This window comes from Pogoniulus pusillus, chromosome 12 (assembly GCF_015220805.1).
Source record: "Pogoniulus pusillus isolate bPogPus1 chromosome 12, bPogPus1.pri, whole genome shotgun sequence".
NCBI classification, from domain to species: Eukaryota; Metazoa; Chordata; class Aves; order Piciformes; family Lybiidae; genus Pogoniulus; species Pogoniulus pusillus.
This window is the reverse complement of record NC_087275.1, coordinates 1,748,019-1,761,593: the sequence shown is the minus strand read 5'-3', so window position 1 is coordinate 1,761,593 and position 13,575 is coordinate 1,748,019. Positions and strand designations below refer to the sequence as shown.

General features: G+C 42.3%; 1 protein-coding gene across 3 annotated transcripts in view; it reads left to right on the top strand.

Annotated features, from left to right (window-relative positions):
* Nucleotides 1-13,575, top strand: part of POU2F1 (POU class 2 homeobox 1) — a 134,629-nt gene that overhangs the window by 51,853 nt on the left and 69,201 nt on the right. Inside the window, exon 1 of one of the 3 annotated variants that reach the window (XM_064152246.1) lies at nt 11,934-11,964. The exons of the other annotated variants lie outside the window; for them this stretch is intronic. Within the exon in view, the coding sequence (XP_064008316.1) occupies nt 11,937-11,964 (28 nt within the window). The 5' untranslated portion in view covers nt 11,934-11,936. Of the gene's footprint in view, nt 1-11,933; nt 11,965-13,575 lie in introns of those variants that run through there. 3 annotated transcript variants of the gene reach the window in all.

Here is a 13,575-nt window from a genome sequence, read left to right as displayed (position 1 = left end):
CCTCTAACTTAGTTAAATCCCAGAGAATTCTACTTATTAAGAGTGTAGGGAAAGCTGTCCCTGTGTGATGTTGAGGGATTGTGAAGGCACTATGGACTACAGGTCATTCTATTAAACTGGCATTTTAGTTCAGCTCAGTGCAAAATGAAAAAATCAGTGCAATTTAGTTGGAATATTAGGAAAAAGTTCTTTGCTTGCAAGAGCAGTCATTGAAATAGGTTGCCCAGGAAGGTGATGGAGTCATTGTGGAGGCATTAAAGAAATATATGGCTTAATGGTCATGGTGGTCTTAGGTTTGTGGTTGGACTTGATCTTAGTGGTCTTTTCCAACCAAAACAGTTCTGTGATTCTATGAAACATACAAAAACTCAGAAGATTAATGAGTGGCTATCCACCAGTAAACATAGTCCATTTTGATCTGTTATAATGTCACCAGAGCCTTGATCTCCCTTGAAGATCCAGATTTTGAAGAAGTTGTGATGCTGTAGTCCACCAAACTGGATTTTTGTATAGGTGCATGACACATTTATAAGATTCACTTAAAAAGAAATTCGGTATAGTTTGTTCTACTATGATAGCTGCCCAGGGAGGTGGAGGAGTTGCTGTCTTGGAGGTGTTGAAGCCAAGCCTGGCTGGGGCACTTAGTGCCATGGTCTGGTTGATTGGCCAGGGCTGGGTGCTAGGTTGGGCTGGCTGAGCTTGGAGCTCTCTTCCAACCTGGCTGATTCTATGATTACAGGGTTACTAGTAATTGTTGTAGATTCTTCTGTGAATAGTTCCTTGGATTTAGCTCTAAGCTAGTGCTAAACTACTTCACTGATAGAACTACAGCTGTCACTCTGCTGCTTCTGTTATTTTCTCATCAACACTCCTAATTTACTTTCAGAACCTTGTTCTAATGCTATCTTCAACACTTCTGATGATAATAAGTGATTACATAGTCAGTTCTTCTGGTATAGGATTTTCTGTCTTGAGCATTGAAATGATGTGTGTGGGGAGATCAGAAAGCAGAAAGTGTGCTCTCAGGAGTAGAATTGGAGGGGTATGTGCATACGTGTTTCAATTGATACAAGTTGTCAACATTAGGGCTGAAAGGCAGTGTCCCATAGAGAAAATAAACAGCTGTGTAATTTTGATTTCTGCTATTTGTTTCATGAGTTGTGTGATAGTTGATAAGATGAATGCATAACATAGAGCACACTTAAGCTGTAGAAGATCAATGTTTTAAGGTAGTATTGCCGCCGGAGCAGTCTCGCCTAGTTTTTCTGCTGCTTTGCCGCCTTTGTGCTTCAGCAGGGTAAACATTTCTGCCTAGGATGAAGGAACAGATTTAGGTTAGTATTTTATCCTTGCAGTTGCAGTAGCTTTAACATAGATCAATTCTCTGGTGTAGTTCTGTGTGGCAGCACAAATATGGCAGTGGGGATGAGTGGGACTGCAGCTCTTACTGGCGCTGCTGCTGGCATTTTAATGACTTGGTGTTCATGGTCCACGGCCACAGCGCTGACAGACATTTAGTGCCATAAAGTGTACTGGTTTTAACTGCTGGTTTCTCTGTGAAATTGGAGAGATGCACATACATGAAATTCTTATTTTTATTGAGGAGTTGACAACTAAAAGCATTCTGGATATCACTTCAAAAATTTTGTTAGGCCTTTTGACCTGTTTTTTTTTCAGTTGACCTTTTTGACCCTCTAAATAGCAGCTAGATCATTCATTTCTTTTGAGAGGACTCTGTATCTGCCAACTCAGCACTTCAAGTCAAAATAAGTTATGAAGGTGGGGCAGTGAGGAGAAGTTTAGAATCCTAGAGTAGTTTAGGTTTCAAGAGACCTCAAGGATCATCCAGTTCCGACCCCCTGCCATAGGCAGGGACACCTCCCACTAGAACAGGTTGACCAAGGCCTCATCCCACCTGACCTTGAACACCTCCAGGGAAGGAGCATCCACAAGGTCCCTGGGCAACCTGTTCCAGTGTCTCACCACCCTCACTGCAAAGAACCCTTTCCTAACATCTACTTTGAATCTCCTCTCTGCCAGTTTAGACCCATTCCCCCTTGTCCTGTCATTACCAGACCTTGTCAGTAGTCCCTCCCCAACCTTCCTGAAGCCTCCTTCAGATACTGGAAGGCCACTATAAGATCTCTTCAAAGCCTTCTCTTCTCCAGGCTGCAGAGCCCCAACTCTCTCAGCCTGTCCTCACAGCAGAGCTGCTGCAGCCCTCTAATCATCTTGGTGGCCTCCTCTGCACTGGCTCCAACACTTCCATGTCCTGCTTGTGCTGGGGGCTCCAGAACTGCCCCCAGGAGTGCAGGTGGGGTGTGAGGAGAGCAGAGCCAAGGGGCAGAATCCCCTCCCTTGCCCTGCTGCCCACACTGCTCTTGCTGCAGCCCAGCACAGGGTTGTGTCTGGGCTGCACTCCCACTGCAGGCTCCTGTTGAGCTTTTCATCAGCCCAGACCCCCAGGTGCTTTTCCTCAGGGTTGCTCTCCAGTCATTCACCATCTAGCCTGTATCTATGCTTGTTTACTGCTGCTCCAGTTCGTAGAGGAAATAAACAAGACATTTCTGTCTTCAGTGCTGTGTGTCCGTGGTCCTGCGAATGAAATATGCATGTCTTCCCAGCAGATACTCTGCAGACTACAGTCCTGTGCCAGAGGTGGTAATCACACTGCATGCACTTCGGCACTGCTGCTGCTATACCTGTTCTTGGGGTTATTTCCTGGAAAAGCTCCTCAGTGGCTCTCCTGTCTCAGCAGAGCTGCTAAAACAGCCAGAGCTGTGCCTGTAGGTAATACTGTCTATGTGTAGTTACGCTGTGATTTTCACTTTTGACTGTTAATTACTGTGAATTGAAGACCCAGGTGCTTAAGACTTTTGTGTGTGTTTTTCTTCCTGACTGATAGCAAATACTATCTTAGGTTAGCTTTGACTATCCAACACGATCCATACTCCGAGAGGAGTCACGATTGGATGAAATCCGTGTCTGCAGTGTGAATGACTCCAATTCTTCCCTCAGATCTTGCATCTGGCAATTTTTTGTTCAATTTGTAACATACAAAGCAGCTTGTCTGGAATTTGGCCTTTTCCTCTTTGAGATCAAATAATTTAAGCTTCAGAAAGAAGCATTCTCATGACATGTCTTGTGATTCCTACAGGTGTTAATAGTGTCTGGATCAGTGTGCTAAGGGCATTAAAGCAATATCCTCCTTCAGAGCTGAGATAGTTATTAAGGAAGAGAGAGCAGAAGCAGTTTTTGCAAAGGGTGGTGATAGCAGCAGTGCAACTGTGATTCATATCATGAACTGTAGAGGTCTTGCATGTGTGTTTTTTCTATTAATTGTCACTCTGATGCTAACTAGAGCTAAATACTATTTCTGCTGTTGATCTTGATGTATCCAGTTAGCTCCAGAAGAAACATAGTAAACTTAAAATATTTGACTTAGATTTATATATATTGAGAGGGACCTGCAGTGTATTTAATCTCAAGTGGCTTGGAGGCTGGGATTTGAATTGAAGTGAATTATATGGTTATGTTGTGTGCTGAATGAGTCTAATCTTTGTGAGCCCCTATTCATCAGGCTAGACTAGTAATTGCTGCTTTGGCGAAGTGCAGAACAGAGGCACAGCAGGTTTGTGTAAGGCATTATGTTTTGATTTGGAGGTGAGTTTAAAATAATGTTCTTAAGCTCTGGGGGCCTGTCCCTGTGATATGCATGGATGTGGGAAGGCAAATCTAATACTTTTGGAATGCATGTATGGTGATGTTTCCAAAATGTGATTGATCATACAATTGCTGAAACAAATACTGCTGCTCGATATTTGAGCTTGGCATAGGTAGCTTTCAGATGTTACTGGTTGTGTTGTGATTTATGTATGAAAGAATATATACCTTACTCAAATACATTCTATTCTTAATATACATTGCAATCATTTGAAACTATCATGATTTTTGCCATGTTCATTGCTTGGGTTTGGGAGTATGAACAACATTTACCTTTTCTGTTCAAATGTCTGCACAGCTTAATAGCCACTGCATGTGTGGAGGACATGTTCCTCTAAGTGTCATACCAGCACATGTCTAATAAGAGACAATCATAGAATCATATCATAGAATCAACCAGGTTGGAAGAGATCTCCAAGCTCAGCCAGTCCAACCTAGCACCCAGCCCTGGCCAATCAACCAGACCATGGCACTAAGTGCCCCAGCCAGGCTTTTCCTGAATACCTCCACTCACTTTAGGTCTAGGGGAGCATGAGCAAGGCTGGCATCCCACGCCATGGGGACCCTTTGGGGTCACTCTGCTCTTCATGATGGCTGGTGCCAGGCACTACTTTAGGTTCTCCAACTGCTTCATGCAGCAGCATTCCAAAGCAGCTTTCAGGCTTTCAAGTTGGAGAGGTGTTTGCTGGGTTGGAAGTGTTTTTGTGTCATTTGTTTTGGTTGTGGGTGGTTGTTTGGTTTGGTTGTGTGTGTTGTTTTTTTCCCCCAGTACTACTGTGACATAGACCTGTACCTTAAATTTCTGCTTTTTGTTAAATTCTGATAAATGTCAAAGTTTTACAGATCATGTTCTTTAGCCCTCCCTTGTGTTCTGTTCATGTAACATCAGTTTTCAGTCTTTCAAAACACTACTGCAGCACACAGAGTTGAGAAAGGCAATGAGGGATGCAAATCTTATAAAGGAACATGAGGTGTATACTAATAAAACAACACACAGCTCCTTCAGGTGTTCAGTGCTTGTCAGTGTGAAGTATTTCAGATTTGACAAATGAGTAATCTTAAAAGGAAGAGACCCATGTGTATGTGGATAAAAATTCAGATAAAGGTCTCCTTTAAAATACTTGCATTTTAAAAATTGTGGTTTTAAAAAAAACACCAAACCCCAAACCTGCTTAAGGCTGAGCACTATTTTTATATGCAAGTTTACTAGAGCAATGAGTATACATTGATAGAGAACTATACCTCAAAGTGTGGTGCAATCAAAGCCTGATTTGCTCATCTGTCTATGTAGACTTCGTTGAACAATGAACAGTGGGTGTAAGCTGCAGCACAGGAGATTCCAGCTCAACACAAGGGGGAACTTCTTGACTGTAAGGGTCCCAGAGCCCTGGCACAGGCTGCCCAGAGAGGTTGTGGAGTCTCCTTCTCTGGAGCCTTTCAAGGCCTGTCTGGATGCTTTCCTGTGTGACCTGAGCTAGATTGTTTGGCCCTGCTGTGGCAGGGGGGTTGGTCTCAATGATCTCTTTGGGTCCCTTCCAACTCCTAACATCCTGTGAGCCGTGAATTGAAAGGAGGTGAGTACTCACCTGCAAATACAGAGAGGTGCTACTATGCATGAATTCTATGGCAGATGCAACATGCTAAAGAGTGCAAATTTATTTTTCAATGTGTGGTGGTTTTGGCTTTTTTTTATGAAGTTCCTTGCGTTGGTGCTTATGATGTAGTGTTTGCCACATGGAAACACAGGTAACAAAAGAAAGTCTTGAGCCATTATGAGATAGTTGTGAAACCCCTGAAGACAGTGTGAGTAAAACACAAGTGTTTAAGTCAGGACGTGTCAAGACCTAACATTTGCTACTCTTCAAAATATTCCATGATTACTACATAAATGTTATGATGGTTTTAGGGATCAAAGCTGACCAGGGGCTGCCTACACTGCGTTCATATCCTTTGCCATGGGAAACACTTCGCAGAAGGAAAGAACCTTTTATGTAAATGTAATATGCATCCTGTAATATGCATCCTTTCTCAGGTGCTGTGGCTTGTAGGCAATAGGGGGGAACAAGACCATTCATACGACGTGCCAGAATGGTAGAATTAGCTGTAAGTCTCAACCAGGCTGAGTTTGTTTGTGGCAACTATAATATTGTATTTTTTTAGTAAGGCTATTTATTTCCTTTCGTCCCCTAGCTCCTGCCACTCCCCCCTTCTCTTTCCTCTCTGCGTTTTGTGGCACTGTACTGTGATCATACCATGACCAAAGTTTTCTTGCTACTAAAAGAAATCTACTTAAACCATCACTGGCACAGGTTGCCCAGGGAGGTTGTGGCTGCTCCCTCCCTGGAGGTGTTGAAGGACAGGCTGGATGAGGCCTTGAGTGACCTGGTCTAGTGGGATGTGTCCCTGCCTATGACAGGGGATTAGAGCTGGATGATCCTCAAAGTCCCTTCCAACCTAAACCGTTCTATGATTCTATGAATTGTTACCTTCTGTGGACAAAAATAAGTGCTACTTAAAAAAACAAACCCACAAACTAACTCCTTTATGTTAGCGCATCAATTACTTATGAATATCTTCTGTCCTGCACTGATAAGATGAATTAGCATTCTTGCTTGGCTGTATGCAGCTTACTTCAAAAAAGGTACATAAGAGAATTTTGAAAGGCATTTTGCGTGGTGAAAAGTTTGAAAAGATGTGATTTGAGTTTGCAAAAGAGAATAAAATTAGATATAGACTAAAATTGCAATTCACAGCAACTGCATAATGTCCAGTATTCCTGAACTAGGCCAGCTCTACGTGACTTTTCCAGACAACTGTTCCTTGGCTTTCAGAGTAAACTTAGCAATTTTCTCAGATAAAATTAGTTTTGTTATCTAAAGTCAAAGGTGGTGGGTAAAATTAGAGCTTAGTTTGCAGCCCTAACTATGAGCAGCCTGCTGTCTATAATTACTGGAAGTGGATTGTGCCAACATGCATAACAATTTATTTTGCTGAAGTATGTGATTTTTAAATGCATAGAATCATAGAATGGTTTAGGTTGGAAGGGACCTCAAGGGTCATCCAGTTCAATCCCCTGCCATAGGCAAGGACATCTCCCACTAGATCCGGTTGCTCAAGGCTCATCCAACCTGGCCTTGAACACCTCCAGGAAGGTTGTGGAGCACAGAATCACCCAATGTGATATTAGATCACATTGGGTGATTCTGTGCTCCACAACTTCTCTGGGCAACCTGTGCCAGTGTCTCACCACTCACTGCAAAGAACCCTTCCCTAAGATCTACTTTGAATCTCCCCTCTGCCAGTTTAAACCCATTCCCCCTTGTTCTGTCATTACAAGACCTTGTCAATAGTCCCTCCCCAGCCTTCCTGTAGCCCACTTCAGATACTGGAAAGCCACTCCAAGGTCTCCTCGAAGCCTTCTCTTCTCCAGGCTGCACAGCCCCACTTTTTAAATAGCACATAGAAGTTCTGTGTGATGAAACTTTTACTAGGGTTCATTTAGCTTGTGAAATGGAGTAGTGGAAATGTCTTGAAGTAAAAGGCAGTAGCTCTGTATAACGGTAGAGCTACTTCTACCTAAAGAAGGTCTGTGTTGGTGTGGTGCATAGGAAGTAGCCTTACTCTGAGTGTTGCCAGTATTCATTGACCTTGTGCTTGGTCATGCACTCTTATCAAAGGTTTCTTGACCAGTCTTCTTCAGTGGTTCTCCAAGATAAAATAAACTAGACACTGCCACACTAATGAAGGCAGTATGTTAATATGTTACAGTGGATATCTTATTTCCTTTCTTTGTGTTACTCCAAGTATACCCATCAAAAGGAAAGGAATGTTGTTGGCTTATTGTGTAATCTTGCTGTGCTACACAGAAAGTCTGCCCACAAAGTCTACAAAGGTCACACTTGTCACAGAGCTGACTAGTGGTAGAAATTTCCCATCTGTCATTGAGGGCATGTAGTAAATGACATTTTACTAACATATGGAAGCATATCTAGAGAAGAATGAAGATTCCTTTCCCCTGCAGAAATGTTGAGCAATGTTGATAATAACTTTATACCCTTTTAATTCTGCCTCATTTGTAGCTTAAAAAATAATTAGTTATAAAAAGAAAAAGAGCCCCAAATACAAGGATTCAAACATCCTTGAGTATGTTGAGTCCTGTGTCCAGTTCTGGGCTCCTCAATTCAAGAGGGATGTTGAGGTACTGGAAGGTGTCCAGAGAAGATGAAGCTGGTGAGGGGCCTGGAGCAGAGCCCTGTGAGGAGAGGCTGAGGGAGCTGGGGGTGTGCAGCCTGCAGCAGAGGAGGCTCAGGGCAGACCTCTGCAACTCCCTGAAGGGAGGCTGTAGCCAGGTGGGGTTGGGCTCTGCTGCCAGGCAAGCAGCAACAGAAGAAGGGGACAGTCTTAAGTTGTGGCAGGGCAGGTCTAGGCTGGATGTTAGGAGGAAGTTGTTGTCAGAGAGAGTGATTGGCACTGGAATGGGCTGCCCAGGGAGGTGGTGGAGTCTCTGTGGCTGGAGGTGTTGAAGCCAAGCCTGGCTGGGGCACTTAGAGCCATGGTCTGGTTGATTGGCCAGGGCTAGGTGCTGGGTTGGGCTGGCTGAGCTTGGAGGTCTCTTCCAACCTGGTTGATTTTATGATTCCTCCTAGTTTGTAACAACTTTCACTATTCATAGCACTTACAATTGATTAGGCAGGAATAGTTTTGCAGATTTTACAGTCTGTCACTTGGGCATAAATGGGAAAAAAAGCCTATAAGAGACATAGAGAAGATGCAGAAGGAGGTCTAACCAAGAGTTGCATAACCTGCAGGGGCAATGAGGTTCCCTTTAAACAACAACAAAAGAAAAGGCTATTTAAGTATCAATTCTAATTAATAGAAGTGAATAAGGTGATAACTGATGAGGGAGACATCAAACCAAAAGCATTAATTTGATGTGGGAATATATGGAAGACATGTAAAGAGAACAGGATAGGCAGTCTCCTGTGGATTCCAAAGTCTTCCATGGAGAATCTCCTGCCTTTGTCATACCTCGTGCTGTGTTAGGAGCTTAGTTCATTTGGTTTTAAGAAAAATCACAAATGGGAAAAACCTTCAATCTAGGAGTTGTGGAATTGGGTGAAGTGCAAATCAACTTTTTTTTTTGAGATGTCTGTAGTTGTGTGACTATGACGAGTCCTTTGCAGTGATGGTCACAAAGTGCGTTGCTTCCTCAGAGGTGCCTTTGGAGGAAACATTACCTTGTGTGCAAAGCTCAGAGTAGTATTTTACATAAACATGAGTACCAGAACTGGGGCTTTGGTTCAGGTTCTTAAGCAGCTTTTAACATAAGAATTCAGAAAGAAAAGGACAGCCAATGATACGACAGAACCTAAACGAAGTTGGATTACAATATTCTGCTGCCGTGTTTGAGTCAGAGCGGTATGCACTGCAGACGTGTTCCTACTCATGTCTTCAGGCCTCCTTTGGAAGCCTGACAGATAAACAGTTGTAGTAGTGGCCTAAATGAAAGAAGAGGGGGCTGGGGTTTGTTGTTTTCTTTTTTACATCTATTTGTGTGTGTTGTTGTTGGGTTGGGTTGTTGATTGTCTATTTGTTCTTTTGGAGGTTTGGTTTTGTTTCTTCACCCCTCCTCAAAACCAGCATAGCAAAATGGTGACAGAAATAAGCGGTCATTGGAAGAACTGACCTTTTTCCTTCCCAACTGTTAGTTAGAGAAGTCAGTGTATACAGCTTTTATTTCAATTATCAGAATAGTGGAAGCTACAATTCTAGATTAATATTTGTGTGAGAGTGGGTTTTTATAAGGCAGATGAAATGATTGGTACAGTTGGAATGGAAAAAACTTCTGCATTGTCCCTTTTAGCTGTCAAGTGCAGTACAGGTAGCATGGGCAAAGAGTAACACCACGATACCACCAGCACACTTGCTAATACCGCTTCAAGCAAATCCTTCCCTGCTTGTTTTGCTGTTTACTGGTTCTGTTGTTTTATGCAAGTCGTCCATCACTACATGTGCCTGCTTTTAACAGTCACTTCCTGCAGTCATGTGCTTTTGGTGCCGCACCTGTGTTCATCCAGCTCAACACAGCCTTGTTTGAAAAGGATCCCAAAGACAAAACTACTGCCCTCTTACTATGCTAGTGGCTGCCTCAGCTCAGCCGCTACTTAAACTGACACTTGCTTTGTGAAGTGCTTGGCTTATTATACCATTTGTGTCCAGACTCTTCCGATGAAGCAAACGGATTATCTCCCAGTGTACTCCAAAAGCATGTATGGAAGAATGAAGTTTACTGAAGGTCTGCGAACCGTGGAGATGTGCCTGAGATTTCTCAGTGGGACATGTGAATGAGTAGAAAACCAAGTTGGAAACAAGGTATTAGGAAAACCTATTCAGTACACACAGTTGTTTGCCTGCAGTTGGGAGCACCTTCCCTTCTTGCAATCTTTTTCAAGTGTAGATCACTCCTGTTAAATATAGAGCAGGGAACATCTTGTGTTAAGTAGAGATATGAACCTGAACAGAAGAAGAGGTCAAGCGTGGAAATAAATTCCAGTCAGTACTGGATGATTGAGAAGTCCCTTTCCTCTTGCTGTCACTTGTTTGGAGAGGTGGTGCTTGAATTCACTTCAGTAGTGAGGAGAAGAAAGTACAGCTAACTTTTTTAGGGCTGGACTTAGTCTTTAAATTTGCATGAGTATCTGAAAGTGGGTGGCCCAACCCTGTGGTCACCTGCTTCATCACATTTTTTTCCTGGTCAGTGGCTGGATATTAAACGTTGTGATAACCACACTTTGCTTGAGTCTTTATATAAAAGTTCTGCTGCTTAGGACACTAATATTCGAGTGTTGAACATTCTGAAATAGTTTCATCTGGCTTCATAGTTTGACAGTACACTTAGTTCCATGGACCACTTTTGGAAAAGAAGATTGACTCTTCCATGGGCTAAAAGCCTCTTAGCAGTTTTCCAGTCCTTTGGTCTATTTGTGGTCACAGCTGCAAGTGTGTTCTAGTTATCATGGAGTGATTCAAAGATGCAACCTGGGTGTAAAGTGTCCTTCTCAAAGCCCATAGCCCCTCAGTAAGCTTTGTTTAGATGGATCATGTACGTTTGTCGAAGGGATTAGTAATAGATTTTTTTTCTTGGAAGTAATTGGAAAGCAAAAGACTAAATCTATTTTGATTTCACTTGGGATAGATTAGTGGGTGTCAAATGTTACACAATACTTGACATATCCACTGCTGTTAAGTTGGCCATGGCAAAGGGATTACCCGATAATGAATCACCAAGCTTTTTAGCCATTTAAAGGGAATCGTGCTGCTTCCTTGCCCTGGTGGTATTCTTACCCAGCACCTTCTTGTGATAGTTCATGTTTGGATGTGGAAAACTCCACACAGATGTGCAGGCACCAGTTTGACAGCTTTGTGTTCAGCTTCTACCTTGCTAATTGTTTTTGTGGGATTATTTGGATTGTGTAGAAAGCTTTTTCCAAATCCCCTTTATTACCGAAGTTATTGTTGCCAGCAGGAATAAGATTAAAGGTGCTTAAGTCTGTAGAGTTGTTTCTAATTTGTACGTGTCATTTCAGTGGCATTTGAACAGAACCCTGTTTCTTCCCCTCCCTGCTCCCCTGTGGTACTGTGCTGGAGTTAGGGCTGAGAAGCCAAGCTATTGGAAGAAAATTCATTTTGTTCCCTAGTTATTATGCTGGCACTCGGGAGATAATTTTTCCCTTCATGCACTGCCAATTAATATGCAAATGAGCTGATAAATATTTATACTGTGATTTAAATTATGCAGGGAGTGCTTTCAGTGTACTCTGCAAATGAATTGTTCATGGACTTCAAAGTGCTGGCTGCTGTGCTAACGAGAGGAGATTTGCATAAGGCCCTAATCAGGCGCATACTGATTAAGCTTCATTATGGAAACTGCCAGCTGCAATCTTTGTTTCTATTTTATTACAAAAAGGGGAACTTTTCACGCTTCAGTCGCCTTGACAATGTCAGACACAGCTAGTAGGAGAGACTAAAACTCCACAGAGCAACTGAAGTTTCCCTGTTCAGTTGAAGATTGCTATGGTGTAACTGAAGTTGTATTTCTTCCCCCACCTCCCCACTCCCTTTCGTGTACTGTTGAGAGCAGTAGTGTAGATTTGATAGAAATTGTCATTCTCCCTTTCCTTGGACTATCTGAACCTGTAGAGGATACCACAGCAATGCTGGACTGCAGCGACTACGTTCTAGGTGGGTACCAGCTCAGCTCTTTCTTATGAGCGTTTAGAATGGAAATAGAGGCTGTGAGGTTGACTATGCATAGAGGCGTAATCACGTATGCAGAAGCTGGAGAAGGTGTTTGTAAGGCTGAAGCTCATCAGTGAATCAGCAGCAAGTAGCTGCTTGATAGATAGATCTACCAGGAAAATACATGGCTTGGGTTTGGGTTTTTTTTCCCCTTCTTTTTCTTTGCCTTGTTCCAGGAGAATTTGTTTCCTCTGCTCTGGAGAGATTTGCTGCTAGGCTTGGCTGATATTAATACAGACCTTTTGCTTTTAGGATTTCAATCTGAGAAGCATCTGAGTTCTAACAAACACTGGACTTGACTTGCATATCTGTGTGTTATGAATTTTAAAGCATTAAAATGAATGAGAGTCACAATCTCAAAGTATGTAGTAGCTGTATTGAGCAGTTCCCCAACAGAATGTATATTATGTCTGTGTGTTTTTAATGTAATGGCAAGGCTCTTCATGCGTAAGAGAAAGTAAGGTGGAGTGCACAGTGGTTGCCATTGATACCGTTGCAAGCTGTGCTTAAGGTTACTGGGATAATATATTTCCTGTGCTGAGATTCCATCAGGATGGCAGAACAGTCTTTTAAAATGAGATGTAGAAACAGATTGTCCTAATTTTACAATACCTTTTATTTATTTTCAAGACTCTTTCCCCAAAGATTTTATGTATTATTATTATCACTAATATTATTTTTAGTAATGATAACAACAGCAAATAATAATAATCGTTTATGTAAGCTCATGTCAGAATAAGAATATGTTTTTGATATAAAATTTTCTAGCAGGCATCTGAATATGTATATTTTCAGTAAATTAATTTCTGAAGGATTCCTGACATGGTTTTCACTCACATGGAAATTTGTTTTTTCCACACATGTCCATGAATAATTTTTGCTTTCATTGATGGAATATTGGTCAGTTTTATGGGTGAAAGGAAATAGTTAATAATGTATTTCACGTTAAGATTTTCTGGGTGTTGCTATCTATGCACAGCCCATAATATTCCAGCTTGGTCCGGTATCCACTGCTGCTTCCTTATGAATACCTTTGAAATGTTACTGGGGGTGTGTGAAAGCCTGGCACAGCACTGCCTTGTGGCACCCTCAGCTGTGCCAGCAAAGCAGCAGTACTGAATGTGTTCACTCCTGAGAGTTTGATTTCAGTCGTGCACCTGCTTCTTTCGATCCTTCTGTGGGGTGTTTCTAGATAATGTTGGCAGAAGTTGTAGTCCAGGGCCTGTATTTAATGATCTACGGGGGGGGGGGATGGGGGAAGAGAAGGTGAGGGCATTGTGGTGCTTTTCTTTTAGCCCACTTGGTTTATTCTTTTAACTTTAGAGCTGAAATCATATAAGCATCTGTAAACTGCAGAATCTTTTTCTTTTGACCTTTTAACTAATCTGTAGGTTTAGTATCCTGCGGATATGTGTCTGTGTTGCTGGTAGCAGTTTCGTTCTTCAGATGTATATCATACCATTTGCAATGGAAATAGTGTCATTGTTCTTGGTGTTTTACATGCAGAAAGCCCACAGATTGAATGAGAAATAGTGAAATAATGGGTGCTAGCCT